Here is a 23,468-nt window from a genome sequence, read left to right as displayed (position 1 = left end):
TTGGTCATAGGCTATTGGTCTCTGGGGTCACACTTTGGCACAGGAATGTCATGACATGAGAAAACATAAATAAAATCGTATCAGAGAAACTAATGTCTTACACACTTCTGTTCTCCGTATCTCAGAGGTTCATTTGAAGATTCTACGACCAGATTCTACACAGCATGCGTGGTGGAGGCGTTCGCCTATCTGCATTCCAAAGGAATCATTTACAGGGACCTCAAGCCAGAGAATCTCATCCTGGATCACAGAGGCTACACCAAGCTGGTCAGTGCACCCTACACACCTGCAGTGGATTCCCTGCAGTTTTAAGATAGGCCTTCATCAAGCTGTGTTCGTTGAAATCTCCATGTCCTTTTGTAAATGCTGTAACTTTTCCTAAAATCAGACTTTCGTGTTACTCTTCGCATCCAACTGTTCTTTCAAATGATGCATCCAACTATCCTTTCAAATGTCTTACGTTTCCTAAGACATTAAATTGGCTACGTCCAAATTGGTAATACTCCCGTGGCAGAATCGGGTTCGAATGGCTCGTGCTTGCTGGCACGTGTTCTAGACCTAGAAGGGCCGTAGAGACCTTTTCCGAGACTTTCTGCCATTCACAGGGAATGGATATTTACATTGTAGAAAACCGTGAATTGTTTTAATATTTTAGATTTCTGTATAATCTTTTTTTAAAAAAATATTTTATTTATTTGAGAGAGAAAAGGAGAGAGAGAGTATAAGCTGCGGGAGGGAGAAGCAGACTCCCCCGCTGAGCAGGGAGCCCAGATTGTGGGGCTCGATCCCAGGACCCCAAGGATCATGACCTGAGGCAAAGGCAGATGCTTAACCGACTGAGCCATCTCAGTGCCCTGATTTATATACAATCTTAATGGGAAAAAAAAATAGGCTTGGTAGGCAATGTCATCCAGGCCATTTTGATTATAATAATAATAGTGATCATCATCATAAGAAAATCACTCAAATGCTCTAAATATTTAACACAGGAGGGAAGTTCTCATTATTATAAAATGTACAATTTTTATGGACTCTGCATTTGTCAGTGCAGATTTTTTAACCTTTTGGAATTTCTGTTCGGCATATGGTTTTCAAGGAAGTCAAATCAATGGCAGTTAATTATTTATATTCTCAACCAAATTGTTTTAGAAAAAAATAGACTTTCTGCATTTTATGCTCCTTCATCAAAAGGCTTCTAGAAAAGTAACACATTTGCATGTTGTGCCTGTTTGTGCTTACCAAGGGCAGGGATAAACTTTGTGACTCAGCTCCTGCAGCAGTGAAGTGGCTTCTCAATACTAAATGGATTTTCAACCTCAATTCTAGCAGAAATCATGCGTATTCTGGAAAATTTGTCAAGGAGGTCCAACAAGTCTTTTACAGATTTTCAGTAAAGGAGTTATGGCCTTCCATTAGCAGGAAAGGAGTAAAAATTGGAAAATAATTCTGGAAAGAAAGATTTGCCTTTATTTTTAATGACTTGAGTTTTATCCTATACTCAAGCTTCACCTTTTCCTATTAAAAAAAAAAAGAAAAAAGAAACTGGGTTTGATCAGGGAGGCTGTGTTTGAAGTATAGGTGGCTCCTTTCAGACTACAGGACTATAGCAATGTGCATCTGTTTTTGTTTTATTATCAGTGCACTCCAGCTAAAGAACTTACTGCTTTTAAGTTTAATGCACGTGTCTTGAAATAACTTGTTTTTCTCTCTTTGTAAGGTTGATTTTGGCTTTGCAAAGAAAATAGGATTTGGAAAGAAAACATGGACTTTTTGTGGGACTCCAGAATACGTAGCTCCAGAGATCATCCTGAACAAAGGCCATGACATTTCAGCCGACTACTGGTCACTGGGAATCCTAATGTATGAACTTCTGACTGGCAGGTATGGACATTGACAGAGAACCACTGATAAAAATAGACCAGCAGACAGCTGCACACTCCTGCCTTTGTCACTCCAATCAGGCCATCTTAAAGCACATCTCACCATATCTTTTCCAGCACTTCCATTAATTATGCAAGTGACCAGGAGTCCATCAAACTCTAAAATGGGTTAGAGGAGGGCAACCAACTCAACATCAACTTTTGGCCTCATCATTACTAGTTCTTTATACAAATATGAGAATGTAGAATAATCTTGCTTTTTTCTGTGAGGTCATTGAGCCTAGTCACTTAGCCAGCAATGAAGTAAGGGAAATGATAGTGTTAGAAAAATGTCTTGGTCAACTGTTTATAGAAATAAGAGGACATCTTAACAATTGTTATATCTAAATGAAATGTGCATGCTTTGCAGGTCATCTGTGTAATAACATTATAGTCATCAACAACCAAAAAAGGTACTGTGGATACCTCCAGGTCTAAAACAGACCATAAGCTCCTGAAGGAAAAGAAAAACAAAATACACCACCCTGCTGTGTCCAGAAGAGAAGGGGGTGGTAGGGTCATTATAAATCAAGGAGTTCAGAAGAGGGCTCAGGTTTGTCCAAGGAGACTTTTAAATAAAGCAAGACCTCAGCTGGGCTCTAAGGGAATGTGTCTTAGACATTCAAAGCAAGGAAAGAACATTCCAGGCAGTCATGGCTTCACTAGAAGGGCAGTAGCTTCATGTAAAAAAAAAAAAAAATGATAGGAATTGATGGCTGACTGAATGACTTTTGCACAGTGAAAGAGAGGGGGACCACCTACAGAATGACAGGAAAGATGGAGGTAAGAGAGTTGGGGACACAGGACAAAGGGAAGCCCCACCCCCAGTGTATGAACTGTAGTGGTAAGACACGGAACAGGGGGACTGTGAGCAGATGCATCTGTCCTGGGCACAGACAAAAAAGTTGTGGCTTAAGGGCAATTTCAAATGAAGGAACCAGCCCTAGAACACTGACAAATGGTGGGAGAGCTGCTGGAACTCTCTACAGGCCTGATGGGCTGGCAAACACTACTCATGTTTCCCCTCCATCTTGATAGTGCAGAGGGGAGCAAAGCCCAGGCACCAGAGCTGGTTTGCCAACTCAGTGAGCCCCTGGCTCCTGGACCACACTAGCCCCAGATGTCCCAGCAGGACATTGTTGCTCCAGCCATCTCACCAAAGACAAATAGGTGCAGAGCACCCCAGAACATTCCAGGCATGCCCCACTTTGGCTCTAGATGACTTGCCAGTGTAACCCTGGCCCATGCCCACCTCAGCTCTTACTGTCCCACCAGGTGCCCCCTCCATGGAGAGCCCCAAGACCCTTGTCTTCTACCTACCTCAGCAGTTCCGCCAAGGGACCCTTAGCACGAGAACCCCAGAATTCATGCCTACTTCAGCTTCAGCTGTGCTGCCAGGCATCTTCCATGTGGAGAGCCTTGAGACCACCCCCACCCATTCCCACTTTGCTCTGACCATCCTACCAGGATGGCCCCACATAGAGTGGCCTGCACCGCCAAGCCCAGGATAGCTACAGCTCTATACAGCCAGCCGAAGTCACCAGAAAGACACAGTCTACACAGGGAATGACCATCCCCAAGATCATTCCTTCAAATTTGAGGAGAAGTAGCTGTTGATGTCAAAGATTAAAGATAGAGAATTTCTAAAGCCAGAGAAAAGCTCCTTGCTATTTTTCAGCAGAAACTTTGCAGTCAACAAAGGGGTGGCATGGTACATTGAAAGTGCTGAAAGAAACCCTGCGACCAAGAATACATTACCCAGCAAGTTTACCATTTAGATTTGAAGGAGAGTTTCCCAGACCATCAAAATAGTGGAGTTCATCACCATTAAACTGGCCTTACAAAAAAAAAAAAAAAAAAAAAGCCAAAGGAAGACCATAATTAGAAGAAAATTATGAAAGGAAAAAAAAATTCATTAGTAAAAGTAAACATTTAGTAGAGACTTATAAGGCTAGTATGTAGGTTAAAAGACAAAAGTAGTAAGATCAACTGTACCTAAAAAATGTAAAATATGACAATATATATGTAAAGTGGCAAGGGGGTAAAAATCAAGTTCTTTTAGAATGTGTTTGAACTTAAGTGACCATCAACTTAATATCGACTATAGTAGGATATTATATATGAACCTCATGGTAACCACAAACCTAAAAACTATAAAAGATACACACACAAAAATAAGGACAAAAAGGCCCAACATAAGACTACAGAAACTCATCAATCACAAAGAGAGAGCAAGAGAAAAAAGAAACAGAAATACAGAAACCACCAGAAAACAATTAACAAAATGGCAATAAGTAAATACCTATCAATAGTTACTTTAAATGCAAATAGTCTAAATGCTCCAATCTAAGGCACAGAATGATAAAATGGATAAAAAAAGACCCATCTGTGTTCTTCTTATTCAGACTTTAAGACACACACAAACTGAAAGTGAAAAAAGATGGAAAAAGATATTCATGCAAAAGGAAGCCTAAATAAATAAAAGATGCAGTAGGAATACTTCTAGTCTTTTTAGTCTATTTTATCTGATAGAAGACAAAGAAGCTTTATAATGATAAAGGGATCAGTCCAACAAGAGGATATAACAGTTGTAAATATTGATCTACCCGACATGAGAGCATCTAAATACATCAAGCAAGAATGAACAGACATAAAGAGAGAAATGGACAGTAATACAATAGTAGTAGGGAACATTAACACCCCACTTACATCGAGGGATAGATCAGCCAGGCAGAAAATCAATAAGGAAACTGTGTCTTTGAAAGATGCATTAGACTAGATGGACATAACAGATATAGACAGACCATTACATCCCAATATGTTCTTTCCACGTGCACATGAAACATTCCTTAGGCCACAGAACAAGTCTCAATACATTTAAGACTGGAAATCCTACCAGGTATGTGTTCTATCCACAACAGCATGAAACTATAAATCAGTAACAACAACAATAAAAATTAAAAAACTGGGGAAAAAAACAAAAACATGCTGAGGCTAAACAACATGCTACTAAACAACCTCTTTGCCAATGAAGAAATCAAAGATGAAATTTTTTTAAATGGAGATAAGAAAAAAATCATGGAGACAAATAAAAATGAAAGTGCAACAATCCATAATCTTTGGGAGTCAGGAAAAGCTATTCCAAGAAGGAAATTTATACTGGCACAGGCCTACCTCAACAAACAAGAAAAATCTCAGTCTAATCTTACATGTAAAGAAACTAGAAAAAGAACAAGGAAAGCCCAAAGTTAGAAGAAAGGAAATAATTAAAAATTGGAGGAGAAATAAATGAGAGACCAAAAAAATAACACAAAAGATCAATGTATTATTTTTTGTACTGATAAACCTCTAGCGAGATTTATGAAGAAAAAAAGATCCCAAATCCAAATAATTAAAATCAGAAATGAAAGGGAAGTAACAACCAACACCAATGAAATACAAATGTTGGAAAGTATGAGTGCTATAAAAATTCTATGACAACAGAGTGGACCATCTAAAAGAAGTGGATAAATTTCTAAGGAAGAAATAGAAAAGCTTAATAAACCTATAACTAGTAACAAAATTGGATCGGTAATCCAAAAACCCCAACATACAAAAGGCAAGAGTTAATAGCTAAATTATTAATAGCCAATTAATAGTTAATAGCCAAATTGTTACCAAAAAGTAGAAGGAAAGCTTCCAAGTGCATTCAATGACATCAGCATTGCACTGATACCAAAACCAGAAACTACAAAAAAAAAAAAAAAAAAAAAAAAAAAGAAAGAAAGAAAGAAAAAAAAAGAGAGGGAACTACAGACTAATATCCCTGAAGAACATGGATGTAAAAATCCTCAACAAAATATTAACAAAAAACATTCAACAATCTATTAAAAGGATCATGCACCACAAATAGGTGGGATTTATTCCAGGTTTGCAAGAGTAGTTCAATATTCTAAAATCAGTCAACATTATATATCACATGGGCAGGAAAAAAGATAAAACCCATATGATTATCTCCAAAGATGCATAAAAAACTTTTGACAAAATCCAGCATCTGTTTATGATAACACTGTCAACAAAGTGGGTTTAGATAGAACGTGTTTTAACGTAATAAGGGCCCTCCATGAAAAACCCATAGCTAAGATTTTCCTCTAAGATCCAGAAACAATACAAGGATGTCCACTATCACCGCTCTTATTCAACATAGTAGTGGAAGTCACAGCTGAAGCAATCAGACAAAAGGAAAAGAAAAGGTATTCAAACTGGTAAGGAAGAAGTTAAGCTGTCACTATATGTAGATGATATAATACTATCCATAGAAAACCATAAAGAAAAAAAAAAGAAAACCATAAAGACTCTATCAAAGAACTGCTAGAAGTAATGAATTCAGCAAAGTTGCAGGATACAAATTAATATACAGACATCTGTGGCGTTTCTGTACACTAACAACAAAGTAGCAGAAAGAGAAATTAAGAAAGTCCATTCCATTTACAATTGCACCAAAGCAAATAAAACAACTAAAAATAATTCAATCCAAAGAGGTGAAAGACCTGTTCTCTAAAAACTATAAAATATTGATGAAAGAAATTGGAACAAATGGAAAGATATTCTCGGCTCATGGATTGTACGAGTTAATATTGTTAAAATGTCCATACTGCCCAAAGCACTGTGTGGATTCAGGGCAATTCCTATCAAAATGCCAATGGCATCTTCCATAGAGCTAGAACAAATAATACTAAACTTTGTGTGGAACCACAAAAGACCTTGAATAGCTGAAGCTGTCTTAAGAAAGAACAAAGCTTGGAGGTATCACAATCCCAGATTGTAAGACCTACCACAAAGTTACAGTAATCAAAACAGTATGTTTTGATATACAGGCACTAAAATGGTCACAGAGATCACTGGAACAGTAATAGAGGGCCCAGAAATGAACATTTTCTTATATGGTCAATTGATCTCCAGGGGAAAAAGCAAGAATATACAATAGGGAAAGAAAAAATGCCTCTTCAACCAATGGTTGGGAAAACAGGGCAGCTGTATGGAAAAGAATGACACTGGCCTGCTCTCGTACACCTTACACAAAAATAATTCCAAAATGGATTAAGGACTTAAATGAGACCTGAAACCATAAAACTCCTAGAAGAAAAAAGAGGCAATAATCTTTTTTGACATCAGCGCTAGCAACATTTTTCTAGGTGTGTCTTTTAATGTAAAGGAAAAAAAAGCAAAAATAAACTACACCAAGATGAAAAGGATTTGTACAATGAAGCTGAAATGACGAAACACAAAGGCGACCTAGTGAATGGGAGAAGATATTTGCAAATAACATATCCACTATGTGGTTAATATTCCAAAATATGTAAAGAACTCCTACAACTCAATACCAACGAAACAACCAATTCAGTTTAAAAATGAGCAGAGGACCTAAATAGTAACTTTACTAAGGAAGAAATTAATCTGGCCAATAGATACATGAAAAGATGCTCAGTATCACCCATCATCAGGGAAATAAAACTAAAACCACAATGAGATATGACCTCACACTTGTTAGAATGGTTAGAATCAAAAGGACGAGAAATAACAGATGTCGTGGAAGGCGTGGAGAAAAGGGGGATCCTTGCATACTGTTGATGGGAATGCAAACTGGAGCAGCCACTGAGGGACACATTATGGAGGTTCCTCAAAAAATTACAAATAGAATTAACCGTGCAATTCAGTTCCATACTGGGTATATTCCCAAAAAAAGGAAAACACTAATTCAAGAGAATATGTGTGCCCCTGTCTTTATTGCAGCACTATCTCCATTAGCCAAGGAAGGTGACCTAGGGGTCCATCATAGATAAATGGGTAAAAAAAAAAAAAGAGAGAGACAGATCTACACACAGGGGACTATTACTCAGCCATGAAAAAGAATGAGATCTTGCCATTCACAATGATGTGGAGGGTCCTAGTGGGCAGCGCCATACGATTTCGCATATCTGTTGCATCTAAGAGAGACACAAACTAAACAAGACTCATAAATACAGAGAACAAACTGATGGTTGCCAGGGGAGTGTGGGGCATGGGGAAAAGGGGGAAGGGGAGTGGGACGTCCAGGCTTCCAGCTGTGGACTGAGTCACAAGAGCAGAGGCACAGCATGGGGATAACGGTCACCGGTATCATAATGGTGCCCTGTGGGGACCAACCGTAGTGACACTTGCAGCCAGCACAGCTTTACATCCCCACTGTCAGAATTCCTACATTCTACACATCAAACTAATTACCGTCATGTGCCTGCTGTCATTCGATAGAAAATTGATGATAATGGGGGATCAGTAAGCATCGCCTCTTGGGGATCATGATTGCTACACGTGACTGTTTTCACTCCATCCAAAGGCAGTCACTGAGTATTTTCTTAAAAGGGGGTAACCTATAGGGCCCTATTTAGGAATAACAAGCCAGAAGACTTGAAGGTCATTCCGATAATTTACATCTAGGGAGCCGAGAACTTTGAATAAGATAGATGCCCTGGAATGACAGGATTGCCTAAGAGAAAGTAGTAGCTGCCCCGAATATTCAGGAAGACCCAGGGCGTTTAGCCTCAGGTCCTCTGTGAAGCTTCAGTGAATGTGTGAAGATTGAGAAGATTGTCTAGAGCATAGGATGCACCACAAGGATGCCACAGCCACTCTGCTCCTACCACTGCCAGGAATCACGCTTAGAACTTCTGTGTTGACTTCAAATAAATGATCTGTGATCTAACCCCATTTTATTGAATATCCCCCTTCTACATAGAAGGAAAATGGTTTTAAACCTATGACAAGGGGACACATGAAGGATATGAAAGATTTGAATGGCAAAGGTCAAATCTAGCATTTAAGCATGTATGTGTACACGGATGGATGGGAGGACAGATACGTAGGTAAGCTACCTGGTGTTCTTAGAATTGCTATAAAGAGCAATCGGTGTATTACAAAGAGCAATCTAAATGGTTGCAAAGAGCAATCTTGTATTCTTGATACAAGAAAACTCAATACCATTAACCACAGAATTAAGATATCAACCATTAATAACTAGAATAAAATATTAACCATGGCAATTTCTATTTTCCTTATGCGTTTAATTTTTTCTCCACACTCATTATTTGATTCCTTGAGTAATGGAACAGTTAAAACCTTATTCTTAGAAATTCCCACGTACCAAACAGTAAAGAAATTCTTTTTTTTTTTTTTTTTTTTTTTTTTTTTTTAAATTCTTTTTTTTTTGTTTTTTTATTTATTTATGATAGTCACACACAGAGAGAGAGAGAGGCAGAGACACAGGCAGAGGGAGAAGCAGGCTCCATGCACTGGGAGCCCGACATGGGATTCGATCCGGGGTCTCCCAGATCGCGCCCTGGGCCAAAGACAGGCGCCAAACCGCTGCGCCACCCAGGGTTCCCCCAAACAGTAAAGAAATTCTTAATAACACAGTCCTTAATCCTTTAAGGTAACAATGTCACATCACAATATCCGACTAAAATATATTGAAACCAGAAATACACAGATTTAAAAGTTTAAACACTTGAATAGTTTCAAAGTGCTTTTCTAAATAACCATAGGGTCATAAACATTATGGAATGGAATGGTCATAAAAAATAAAACCATATAAAAAAATTAAAATAAATAAAATAAAACCATATAAATCACAATTTTTGTGGGATAGCCAAAGCTGAACTTGCTATTATCATAAATGCTTATATTATTAAAAAAATTCTTAACCATACATAATGAGCTTAGTACCCATTTTTGGAAATGGACTCGCAATTTTTCTCCTTCTGGGGAGAATGACAAGGGGCAGGGGTGTGGGAGGGCAAAAATAGAACATATAAGCTCATCTTTAGCTGCAGGGAAAATCTGACCAACCGCATGTGTCAAATACTGTGAGGTGTGGTTTGTGACCAGGACTGATGCTGTCAGACCTCCTTGGGTCACAGATGTGACCACGAAGTGCTCTGGTCCAGTGGATTTAGGGGAAGAAATGGACCTTTGAAAAGCAAGGAGTGTTCACGTAAAAGCCCAGTTAAGCCCCGCAGAACATCAGGAGGATCTGTAAGCAAACAGATAGACCAGCTTTGCCTTCTAAGGCCCATAATGTTGGCCAATAAAGGGATAGGAAATCAAAAATAAAAAATAAAAATTAAAAAAGGGAGAAAGGTGGCAATGGCACAATTTCAAGGAATGTGGCTGAGCTTTGCTGTGAGCCCCGTGAACTCCTGAATGCCCCAAATTGAGAGCAAGTGAAATAAATGGTCTGGTATGTTTTAAAAGGCAGAAAATTCTAGTGAAAGCTGCTGAATTTCCCACTTCCAATCTTCCTTAGTCTGTTCTTCAGGGCAGTGAACCCCACTAAAGGATGAGTGGTTATCAGAAAGGGCCCCTTCCTGTAGCCCCAGACCCCCCCCTCCATACACACACACACACACACACACACACACACACACGAGTTCCTTTCCTACTTTTTGATTTTGCCCAAGACTCCCCCGGCCCCCACATGACTCAGAACAAGAGAAAACCCTCCCCGCCTTTCAGCTTTAGATTCAAGTCATGTGTTCCATACACATGCATTCCCCCTGGCGTCTGTCCCTGATTTTGGGGGGGACGCAAGCTAAACGGATCCAAATGAATTTGAAGGATTTCAATGTACTTTCATGGAGAATTTGCAGTGCCTTTCACAGGCACTCAACATAACAACTGAATATATGTAAGTCCCTATTTCTACTGGTGGTCATCTCATAGAGATGACCTCACAGTCCTCTCATTTCCTCACACCTATGAGAGGAAATGGCCTTAAGATAAAGCCAACACTGTATGGAAAACAAGACCTGGAAATGACTGAGTCATTGAGCCACTGATCCCACCAGGTCCACAGCTTCCCTACCTCTCGGCCGCCAGCATGTGAGAATAAGGTCCGTACTGGTTTAATCAGTTTTCAGTTAATTTCAGCTGCAAGATACATACATAAAAGGCAGCTCAAAAAAAAAAAAACAAAAAAACAATGACACAAAAGAAAAATGAATGAAAGAAACCTAGGAAGAGCTTAGACAAATGATCTACAATTTCTTTGACGCACAATCTCTTTAAAAAGTCAACAAGAAAAAAAAAAGTCAACAAGACATCTGCTAGTGTTCATGGACAGCAAGAGAAGCAAACCAGCGGAACTCAACAACAACACAGAGCTGGACGTCACCATCCTCATCCACAGAAAAGAGAGCAATAGCAATGAGAAATCCAGCCAGAGAGGTAGTAGGAGTTGGGGAAAATAATGGAAAAGACGACAGGATATAGAAATGATTACAGAAAGAGGATATAGAAGTCAAAGGAAATAGGAAAAAAACAATTGCCAGAAGAAGAAGAAAAAAAAAAAACAATTATGTTTGTAGAGAGCCCATTACAAATGGAACAGAACAATATTCAAGGACATAATAGAAAATCCGTGACCCAGAGACTGGACTCAGTACGTCCTTCTGATTAGCAGCGACCGTGGGGAAGCAGATTCAGGGCAATGACACCGCTGTGTGTCCTGCTTCCTGACTTCAGTGAGAAGGGATCATTGTATGGGCAGCAAGGCCACAACAGCAGGTCATGCAGGGTGTTGGGAAGGAGGAGGATTAGTCTGACGTGGCTTCCACCTTCTGCCTTTAATGTCAACCTCGCACGTCCAGAGCTGCGTAGTTCTGAGGGAGACAGAAATTACAGCACAAGGAATTTATGCCAAGTCCACCTAGAGCATAGAGACCACAGGTATAAAGTAGAGTATGCACCCAGCCCTTTCTTCAAAAAAGATGAATTAAAATAAGGCACAAAGGAATAAAACTGGTGAAAAGGACTGGCGATGAACTTCGGAGTCTTTATTAAAACTCAGACTAAATAATTTAATGTTGGTAATTGAACAGATGGTAAATGTGATCATCTCTGGCAATTTTCAGATACTAAAGCAAAAGTTCATGTGGGAGGGAGGAGGTGGGAATAATGATAAACACGCTTATTTGTCATCATTCACAGGAAGGCATTTTAAGAATTTTTTTATAATTAAAGTATATCGCTATGAAACAGAAAGCTCTGAGGTCAGAACTGTTTTGTTAATTGAGACATTTTTTGGGAATTAATATTATCGGTGAAGAAGCACATATTGGAAGTTTAACATTTCGTTCTACTCTTGAAGTAAAATAAAATTGCTTTTTTTTTAAAAGCATGTATAAAAAAAATCCTGTGTCTGCGCCTCGACACAAAGAAATGAAATGTTTGAAATTACATTTATGTTAATGATTAATATTTTGGGGTGCTGGAGGATTTTTACCTCTAATTTTATGTTTTGTATGCTGCAGGGCTATCTTGGACTGAAAATACATCGCTTGTAAAAACCACAAAAGTCCTGTTTAACAAATGATCCTTTTTTCTCTAAGAGAATATAAATTCAAATATATGTATCTAAATTTTAGAAAAATGTTAAACTGATTACAAATGAGGAAGAACAGCATAGTGGATCTTTTGTGAAGTAGAAATCAAAACTGGCAAGGCTAGTGGAAGAGAATAAATGAAATATTCAACTTCGTATCACATCAAAATTCTTAAGTTCTACTGTGATCTAGAGTTGTATATTTATACATTTTTAAAGTGATTTAAAACTGACGACTGGCTAATGAATGACACATTAAAACATTTAAAAAGTACTTGTCATAGAGAATAGGGACCACACCTCAAGGCAATAACAACCATCACAGCCTTCAGAAAATCACCTCTGCTCCTCCCTGTTGTAAGCAACTCATCGTTTGCACCTTGCTCCTTAAAAGGAACTAATTTGAACTGCTATTAAGGAACGTGGTGGGCAAAAATAATAATCCGCACCATGTTTCCCCAAAGAGACATGAACTCGGTATTAGAATAATTAGGATAATTTCCAAAGAAAGTATTTGTCCAGGTTGTATCACTTTGCTGGAAGGTGCAGTCTTGATCATCTCCGTGTCCCCTGACCCTGGCACAAGGCCACCCTCCAGGGATGGATCTGGCTCCTGGGGGCCTGGCTATGACATCCTTCCCAATAAGGAGGAAGCCTCACGTCAGGTTACCTACTGAGGACTGATGACCAGGGAGGAAGGGGCAGGAGGAGGACTGTTCTGCAGAAACACTCCATCATCAGGTGCAACTCTTGACCTCGGAGTTGTGAGTTCAAACCCCACGTTGGGTGCAGAGATTGCATTAAGAAAATAAAATCCTTAAAAATAATAATAATGCACCAATCTAGTCTAATACTTGAATTTACACTTGATGTTGGTTGGTGGAGGTCATGGGATCAGTTCCATGACCAGAAATGGTGTCCCAATCCCAGTGGGCCTGGGTAGGGTTGGCAGGAGATGGATCCTTATCATGGAAGTCCTTGGAGCGCTCTAGTGAGTTTGGAATTCATCTCAGGTGTAATCAGTGAACTGACAATTACAAGGAAAGGGCCAGAAAGTAGAAGCAGCATCTTGCATGGCCAAAGACAGCGAGGGGAGTTCGGCCCCTGCACTAGAAAGACAAGAGGAGAACACAAACTTGACCCCCCCACCCCGTGGGGTTTTGCTAAGCGATTGACGTGAAAAGGTTTCCATGCCGTTTTCCTATGAATCTCGTATCGTTCCGTTACCACTACCAACAGTTGTCCCCAGATAAGAACCGATGTCGTCTGTGGGGTTATAAACAATTTAAGATTTCTTATTTAGAAAACAAAAAGTGGGGATCCCTTGCATGGCTCAGTGGTTCAGCGCTTGCCTTCGGCCCAGGGCGTGAGGCCTGGAGTCCCGGGATCGAGTCCCACGTCGGGCTCCCTGCATGGAGCCTGCTTCTCCCTCTGCCTGGGTCTCTGCCCACCCTCCTCTCTCTATGTCTATCATGAATAAATAAATAAAATCTTAAAAAAATAAAAAAGAAGACAAAAAGTGATTCTCTTTTCACGTCTCATTCTCGCAGCCCACCTTTCTCAGGCCCAGATCCTATGAAAACCTATAACATCATACTGAGGGGGATTGACATGATAGAATTTCCAAAGAAGATTGCCAAAAATGCTGCTAACTTAATTAAAAAACTCTGCAGGTAAGCATTTCAACCTCGTGATTTGTGAAAGGCTCATAATGCGAAAGTGATGAGATTCCTCACAGTTCTTATTGTCTTTCCAGGGATAACCCATCAGAAAGATTAGGGAATTTGAAAAACGGCGTGAAAGACATTCAGAAGCACAAGTGAGTGTTCTTTCCTTGTCCCTTTCCGTTGGAGGGTCCAGAAAGCACGGACAGGCGCCCCAGGCTGTGTGATGGGTAGACTCGGCCTACCTACTGGAACATCCAAGGGGACGCCAGACCTTTGATCGGAAGCCCTTCTGCTTGTGTGTCAGGGACGTCACATGACCCTAAGCCATACCAAGTGACCAATTCACTGAATTCAGTTTCTCCAAACTCACCCTAATGGCACATCTCCTCTCTGGCATGAACAGGAAATGTGTACTTTTAATTCTGGGATTCTATTCTCTGCCAGGATATCAAAAACAAAGGACCCCCACCATCGCATGCCTCATTTCCCAGACTAAAACTGGAATTGACTTTTCCAACCACTTCCTAATTAGATGATAAAGGGAAAAAAGAAATATAGGGTACAGTGGGTTTTTTTTTTTTTTTTTCCTCAAACCGTAGCAGCATCTTAAATATTAAACCTTACTTAGTCAACTGGAGAGTCAAAGGCTAAACCTAAAACCAAATTAGGTTTTTTTAATTAGCCTGTGTTTATAACAGTCACAGAAAATGCACATCCCTACCAGAAGAACGTATTTATCGAACTATTTATAAATACCCTGAAACACCTGCTTAAGAATTTGGTGCTAGCATTTGCTAAAGACAAAACAAAACGAAACACTTTAGTGTTATTGGGTCCTCATTTTTGCAGATAAACTACACCAAGTACCGTAAGTCTATTTTAATTAAACGTGTTGACATCCTATTAGGGATTATGATGACCCTAATACTGCATATTTAACGTTTTCTTCTATGAACACATCAAAAAAGTGCCAAGTCAGAGTTAGACCTAATACGGTGATATGGAAAGGTTAATTAACTGAAGCCGCTCACTGAATCGGTGCAAAACTAGAAGGGTAATTTTCTAGCCTGACTTTTCATGCCCTGATTCTACTGCCTTAAAATAAAAAAGTCCTATAAGACTCAGGGGCCAAGCTATCATGACACTTATTAAATTATAATGATACTGTAGGAACAAGGTCATACAGACATTCTTCCTGAAATTGCGAGGAAAGGAGTTATTTTCTAATGGGTGTTAAATATCTCAATAATTAACTTATTTTATGGGAATGCACATTTTTAAAAACCTAACCATAAAAATGTGCAATGAAATAGAATACACTCTTGTCTCATAGAAAATGTTTGCCTAGCGGCTTTCCTCCAGACATGTCCATCACCCATGTTGCGATGAGAAGGTTTTAGCTGATACGATGCCTTTAACTAGCTGCCTTTTTTTTTTCTTTTCTTTTCTTTCCTAGATGGTTTGAGGGCTTTAATTGGGAAGGCTTAAGAAAAGGCACCTTGACACCTCCTATAATACCAAGTGTAAGTAGACTTCCCAGTTTATACTCGTGTGATGCACATCATGGTGTTTATGTCAGTTGCTGAAGTTTCATCCTATGATCCCTTGAAATAAACTATAGGGGAAAGTACCACATTCGAATAGTGATACCAAAATCCAAGCTTAAAAAAACAGATCAATTAGGGGATGGTCGTTTTATGTGTGTTTTACCATTACCTTTCTAAACTATTTATTCTAATATCTTTTGCGTGTGAATAAGAGTGGACCTTTAGTAGAGTAAGTGTTAAATATACATTGATGTAGACAGAAGAGCATAAGGAGGGTCCAACAACCAGTTTCTTTGTTCTCATAATACATAAACTTCACATGTCATTGCCCAAGAATACATGAACAACTTTAATGAATTAGTCCTATTCTTGAATTATGACCAGTGTAGTGTATACTAGAGTATATTTGGGTGCATTAGGGCAATGTGCTGTTATTTTGTTTTTACGATCCTAATTTACACCCCATCTTGCTCTCTTCCCAAGAGCCTGACCCATAAGGGCCACTCAGAGCATCTCTTTGCCCCCCCCTGGTTTCTGACTAGGTTTGGTCAACAGTCCGGCAACCATTTTCAACAGCTACCAATTCCTGGGTCATAATGGGTTTTGTTTTTTGTTTTTTTGTTTTAATGCCCTACACCGTTCCTCCTCCCTGACCCCATATCACTTCAAATGAAGTACTCCCAGGCAATACCATGTTCATTTACCCTTTCATGGAGCCCTAAAAGAAAAGGATTCTCTTTCCTTCACTGTCTTTTCTGAACACATCAGGTGTTTCGTTACATGGCAGCCCACTAACGGTGATTTAGTGTTTGCATGTTTCCGTACTTTTATTTAATGCTGCATGTGTCTGATGAAATGTGCTGCATCTTTACAAAGAGACAGAGGGCTGCTTGGTGGTAATCAGGTATATACTTCTTTTTTCTCCAGCTAACTCAAGACTGCTCTTTATGCAGAAACATTTTCCCTACTTCTAAGATTTATTTCTGTGCTGAGGCTTATGTTTATTTACAGACAAAAGAAAAATCCCATTACCGTATCTCCCAATACAGATGCTAATTGCATGCATGAGGTTTTGGTTTTAGAACAAAAGTAGAATAAGGAACTTGGAGGGATAGTCAGCCTAAATGATATGTACCTAAATCTATCAGTGGTTTCTTTTTCTGCCACAGTAATACTGAATGGGATAGATTTATGGATATGCCCATATATCTTTCATCCAATATTAATATATAAATGGTGCTAAAGTGTGGATTTTCACCACTTTTACTGATGCTCTACAAATTGGACTTTACCCAGTAAATTTGCAGAGTTTTGGCTAGAGTTTAGAAATGCCTTTTTATTATACTTGAAATGCAAAGGCAAAAGCCGTAAGACGGCCCACAAGGCTCTATATGACCTGGGTTTCTGCCTATTTCTCCTATTTCTCCTTCCACTCCTCTCCTCTCTTATACAGCAGCCACACTGGCCTTTTTTTGGTTACTTCATAGCATGAAGCACTCGTTCTCTCTCACCTCAGGCCCTTTGCATGTGCTATATCCTCTTTATCAAACTCATGGATTCTTAGTTTTGAAATAATATTTTTTCAAAGAGGCTCCTCATCATCACCTAGACTGTCATGTCTTTTTTCCTCATAGCAGCTACCAAACTTGATAACCATTTAGAGATTTTTGTGATTATCTGTTTTAATTATACAGCATACCCTCTGCCGGAGTAAAACAGCAGGAGCCAGGTCTATTTTTATTCACCACTGTTACGCTCAATACAAAGCACAAAATCTGCTACCTGATAGACCCTTAAAAAAGAGTTCATTAGGGAATGAATAAAGAATGTTTTTTATGGCAACCCAGGTGGCTCAGCGGTTTAGCACCGTCTTCGACCCAGGGCATGATCCTGGAGACCTTGGATTGAGTCCCATGTCGGGATCCCTGAATGGAGCCTGCATCTCCCTCTACCTATGTATCTCTCTCTCTCTCTCTCTCTCTCTCTCTCTCTCGAATAAATAAAATAAAATCTTAAAAAAAAAAAAAAAGAATGTTTTTTAGGAGCACCTGGATGGCTGTCAGTTAAGTATGTGCCTTCAGCTCAGGTCATGATCCCAAGGTCCTGGGGTGCAGCCCCTACTGAGCAGAGAGCCTAACACAGGGCCTCTCTCTGCCTCTGCCTCCTTGTGTGCTCTCTCTCTGTCAAATAAGTAAATCAAATACTTTTTAAAAAAAACAGTACTAAAAAAAAAAATAATAAAAAAAAAATAAAAAAAACAGTACTTTTTAAAAATCCAATCTGGAATTTGACTCACCAACCAAGAAGTCCTCCCACTGTTCATTCTCTCATTCGCAGGTTGCATCACCCACAGACACAAGCAATTTCGACAGTTTCCCTGAGGACAATGACGAACCGCCACCTGATGACAACTCAGGATGGGACATAGACTTCTAATGTATTTCTCTTACCTGCTTCTGCCTTGCTGAAGTCAGCTTTTTTCTGAGACACAGCTGCCAGCAAACCTGAGGGACGGAGAGAAGATAAGTGCTCGGGGTCACCATGATGCCTTTGATCGATGCTGCTCCGGTAACTACAGTGGCATTAGGACTTATTGCTTAGATGACAATAGTGCTCTTTACATGTTTTCTGTTTGATCCTAAAAAAAAAATAGCAGTTGACATGGTGGTCCTGAAGCAAAGCCTTTCACACCAGTAAAGAGAGGTTTTCTGTGGTTGCAATGATCTTGCTTTGCTCTGACTATAATTTGAAAGACTGTAAGAAACACTTCAACCTAGTAAAAGAGTCTGTACCTTGTTAGAATTATCGAAAAGATAAAAAAATAATATATTGGGTACGATAGATTGCCGTGGTACCAAAACTGGGCTCTTCCTTTCCTTCGAGTGAGGTCGTAGGATATATATTAGCGCAAGCCGGTGTATATACCGTTTAGAAGAGGGCCACACATCTACTGGTCACAGAGTTCATGTCAAACCAGTGCTAGAAGTTTCATGATTTAATTTCCCAGCAGTGCTGATGACGAGACTGAATGTTACCTTTCCTTTCTGACAGATTTTAAAAATTGATTATGATAAAAGCACAACTGCTATGGATTCTGCTGAGAACTTTCATAGCAGGTATATACGCATTTTCACAGAGGATTGAAAAACAAACAAAAAAAAACAACATGCATGATCTTTGTTTCTTTTTTGATAAATTGGCATGACAGAGTGAAAAAAAAAAAAAAAGCAACTCACAAACCATTTCATATCTTTTCAAATATTGTGCTTCAAGACGGTCCTGGAAATAAATGACTAGCAGCCAACCGATTTTTATTTATTATGTAACATGCCCTCAGACTGAGGCTTAAAATAGTCCCTTTTATAAGAATAAACCCTTGGGGTGGGGGCAGGGTGGGGTGGAGCGGGACTAAGATCCATCCAAAAATAAAAATAAAAATAAACTATATAGGTGCTATGTATATCTTTCATCTGTAAATGTCCGTGTCTGAGCAGACAACACAAATTCTAATCATCACCTGTGTAGCCAGAGACTCAAGCATTCTTCACTGCATTTACCAACCAAACTCCCATCAGATTTCACTGACACAACACAGCCTAGAGTCGAGGGGGAAAGGGGATCAAAACCCATTCCACTGGCTTCTTGTCTTAGGCCTGAACCAAAAGAAGAAGAAGAAGAAAGCACAAAATCGTTGAGACTCACCAGATAAGGAACCTGGCTTACGTGAGGTCAGGGAGTGGGACCAGCCTGGCCAGGTGTTGTCTACCTTTTGACCAATGAGCCAGTGTGAGTTCATCGCACGTTATGGGAATAGGAAGGGAATAGAGAAGAAAACAGGACCCTGATCTCTTAAACATAAATTTTGGCTAAGCAGGACAGAAATATCACAATCCTGAAATGCATCTGAAAATACCGCACTGATTTGCTTTTTTTCCATGAAGGGGAAAGAAGGAGCAGTTTAAACTGAACCCTCTGCTGGTAGGTGAGTTAAGGCCAATTAGCCGTCCTAAGTAGCAGACCGGTCGGAAGCTTTTCCTGGACAAGGAGTGTTTTTACCTGCGTAAACAAACGCAAAGTCTTACGAGCTGTCATCCTGATTTGGAACCGTGTGTGAGTTTGGGATACTCAACTGAAGGTTGCTTTTATCCGGTATAAAATTTAGTTTCTTTTTAAAGTCAATCAAACGTAAACATTTCTGCCAAAAAAATATGTCCACAAAGGTCATTATTACCATATCCCAGGAGGCATATCTTCTTATTTCTGTTGGAATTTTTCATACTAAGGCTACTTTAGAATATGGTATCAAAACATAACAGTCTAAGAAACATTTGGGGAATAACAATACTAAGGGGCATATTATCTCTCATCAGAATAAAGCGATGTTAAACTTTTGATCCCAAGAGGTTACTGCTATTCTTACAGTAGTTTTCCCTCCTTTGCGAATAATTGCTTACGGTCCCTTTATGCCCCCAAGATATCCACTTTCTTCTACAGATTTCAGAATGTAAAAATTAAACGTATCAACCTAAGATCCGGCTCTGAATGCTATTTCAGCATCTCTATATTGCTTTTAACCGGGCTTTGAAAAAGTATATAATTTCAACACCGTGGTCAATGTTCAGTGATTTTTGTGGAAAGCTAGAGTGTGGAGGTTTGTTAGAATACTAAGTTTACCTAAATACCACCCCCCCCCTCCCAAAGCCCCAGAGCTTAGTGCTCCCTGCGGATGTTGGAAGTCTGGTTCAAGTCTAAGACAACAATGTACAAGTCCTCTGAGGAATGAAGAAGTAGCAGCGGCTCGATGGAACGGTCTCCCATTTCTCCTACTCGTTAGCACATCGTTGTTGCATTTCACCTGTGGCATCGCGTACTAACCAACAGAAGGTGAACTACATCTTCCAAAAAGTTGCTAAGAGAAAAACAGTCCTCTAATCTTCAGCATTGAAATTCAAGGGTTTAAATCTTGTCTTAACGAAGACACTAGGGCTAAAAATCACGGTCAGCTTCGTAGAGCGCATCTCACATTATTTCTGAATTTTCATGCCCCTTCTCTTTTTCCTCACACTAAAGAACATCTGGGTAAGTTAGAATAGTGCCAACTTGTTCGATTTGTTAACTGACTCTCTTGTTACTACTCTGAGCATGGGAAATAAGGGCTTTCCGTGTGTCTTGGCGCACAGGAAAAACTGCAAACTGCCAAGGAAAGGAACATCATGATATTTGAGATAAATTGAACACATTAGAGGAAACGAGTTCTGGAAAATTGCTATAAATGATTTTTACGTTTCTTTCTACTTTGTTACTCACCTACGAGTCAGATCCATGTGGCATTTAAAACAAATTTCTTTGATGATATTCTTTACAAGTCACTTTTTTTTTCTTTTACTTAAAATTATGGGATAGGCATGTGAATCACACGTGTGATATAGAAATTCAGCTATTGAATTTTTGTCGTTTTATTTCTACATGACTGAACTGATGGTGAACTAAATTTACAGAAGTCAGCTACCATACTGAAAACTAGGATAGCAGAACTGATTTCATACGGTAGAGGTGATCTGTGCATTATCCATAACGACGTTTTCTTTCACAATAGGACCACAGACAAATATTTATGTAAATAGATATTTTTGTGTGATATTTTGTGGTACATATAACTTTTTTTTTAGTGTTTCACAGCATTATTATTTCATTTTCTTTGTATTGAATACTGTTTTTAGGTCCAAGTAGACTTGAATTAATGTCATAATTGTCAGTATTATTGAAAATTATGTCAACTGTATGGTTTCATCTGTTCCATAGTTTAGAACATGACCTGGCTATCTGGCATTGTTGCAAGTGCCTTAAATTCATGGCATCCTATTAAAAAACAAATTTGGTGTTATGCTGCATGACAAAGACAAATACACCTCAAAATGTTGTCCTTTCTTAGCTTGCTGCGTTTTACAGTTCTTTCTGCTAACAATTTATAAGCCTTTATTATATAATATTGATGAATTACAGAAATGATGAAGTCGCTCTCTTATTTCTGTTACATGTACCAGAGCTGTGTATCTGTTACTGAGATACAGCGTCATTTCTGTGAAATGTAAAATGTATGTGCAGGTCAAATTAATATATGACATACTATCAGTCTGTATACAGGCATTCCTGTTTTGCTAAGCTGTGCAGATTCAGTTAAAAAATAAAAAAACCATGAGTGCAGTCAAGTTCTAACGTCTCATTTTATAGACTCCATTACCGACGCTCCAACTCAAAAGAAAAATTGGAAAGTGACTGCTAACCACACCTCGTTATGAAACCAATGATGAACACGTACCTTGGTGCACTCCTCAACAAAACAGGATGCTTTCTGAGTTCTTGTATATGCAAATCATTTATGAGGCAAGTTTGCAACGGACCTGGAAAGATAAAATTGGAAGTGTGTTGTTAGCCCTCCTCTTTATCTGCCCCTGACTTAACAGAGCTCTGGGACCTTGACAGTGACTCAGAGGTTTGGGCTTTCCGAGGCAAGGGACATTTCTTCAAGTATCATCTATCCAATTTATTTCATTGTATGATGTTTTTACAACTGGTCAGTTCTTTTGTATTCTTACAGCTATGGTTACTTGATTGTCCTCTTACAATTTGTTCTACATGAAAGAGTCCTTTGTTAGTCAGAATGCAACAACTGTCATCAAATGGTCATTGACCACTTGCACTCTTTTGATGTAGATTAAAAACTTTTTCATAAAATTAACCTGCTTTGATTTGCTCTGTATTTTTCCTGCAGCTGTAATTGCCGAGTGCCTGTTGTATACTTTATAGAGTTGAAATAAAAAAAAATAATTACTTTTGAACTTAGTTGATGTTTAATTCCAGACAAGATACCAATAATATGGTCGATGTATCATACTGGAATGGAAATACCCTGCAGGGCTGTTGGAGAACGTTACTAAGACAATGTAAAAATTACTTATAACCCAAGTGTCCTTCACAACGTCGTGTATTACGATCTGTTATAAAACTAATCTAGCAAATGGGTTTAAAGAATTCAGGAGGGATAATGGAAGGCCATCCAGTGTGAACAGAAAAGCAAAAGCAAACAAACCCCACAAAAACCCCAACCTCGGCACTGTTCTATGCACCACGACCACTACCCACCACCACACACTCCTTGTTTGGGCCACCCCTAGTCAAACTCTGAACCAGGCAAGCAATCAAAAAGACATAGCATTATATGTGCTACGAGGGAATTATTTCACATGGAAAGCAATGTCATGAATCTTAGTCTACAGTTTATTGGCCTGAATCCTCGTTATGTCTTATATTTATAAAGACTATAAATGTAGAAAACAATGCTACTGCAACAACTTCAATTCCCCAAAACCCCAGTGAACATATCCCTCTACCCCTTTATTCCTCATTGCAGTGAACAGAACACAAAATTAACAAAGATTTCCTTAACCTGATTGTCTTTGTCTCGTTGACATCCCATTGCCAGTGATGGTGAGTTGAAACCCCTTTTAAATAAAAACTAGAAATAATCCAATTAACTTCACCAGATAGAACTAATAGAACTTTAAACCGTATTATGTCACCACAGCATATTCAATAATTTCATTTCTCCTGCAAATAGAACTGAACATTAGGTTTTCACTATCCATCAAGTCCTGTGATTTTCATACCCTTGATCTAAGCATGGTCTTCTGTGATCCTGGAAAGTTATTTTTTTGGCGATAATTACAGTTTTTAGAGAGGCGTGTAGACCAATACTTATGATCATTAGTGTGGGGGATGGTAACAATGTTGTATCCACACCATTGTCACATCTTGTGCATGTTAATTGCAATTGAAGTAAATCACTACACAATTACTTGACCATCATAACAGGAACCAATTATAAATTTGATCTGAATGTATTCTTGATCACCCAACTTGATCACATATTATTCTTGCA

At 39.0% G+C, this 23,468-nt stretch overlaps 1 protein-coding gene across 5 annotated transcripts in view; it reads left to right on the top strand.

Moving 5' to 3' along the window:
• The window catches only part of PRKG1 (protein kinase cGMP-dependent 1), a 1,199,428-nt gene extending 1,177,060 nt beyond the window's left edge, over positions 1-22,368 (top strand). For all 5 annotated transcript variants that reach the window (XM_038576027.1, XM_038576026.1, XM_038576028.1 and 2 more), the window contains 6 exons: positions 126-267; positions 1,718-1,881; positions 13,866-13,988; positions 14,072-14,134; positions 15,439-15,505; positions 17,867-22,368. In XM_038576027.1, coding sequence (XP_038431955.1) covers positions 126-267; positions 1,718-1,881; positions 13,866-13,988; positions 14,072-14,134; positions 15,439-15,505; positions 17,867-17,965 — 658 coding nt within the window. In that variant the 3' untranslated portion in view covers positions 17,966-22,368. The remainder of the gene's footprint in view (positions 1-125; positions 268-1,717; positions 1,882-13,865; positions 13,989-14,071; positions 14,135-15,438; positions 15,506-17,866) is intronic.
• Positions 22,369-23,468: the final 1,100 nt, after the last annotated feature.

Source organism: Canis lupus, chromosome 26, assembly GCF_011100685.1.
Source record: "Canis lupus familiaris isolate Mischka breed German Shepherd chromosome 26, alternate assembly UU_Cfam_GSD_1.0, whole genome shotgun sequence".
Lineage (NCBI taxonomy): Eukaryota > Metazoa > Chordata > Mammalia > Carnivora > Canidae > Canis > Canis lupus.
Note: the sequence above shows the minus strand (reverse complement) of the source record. Positions and strands in the feature narration are given on the sequence as shown.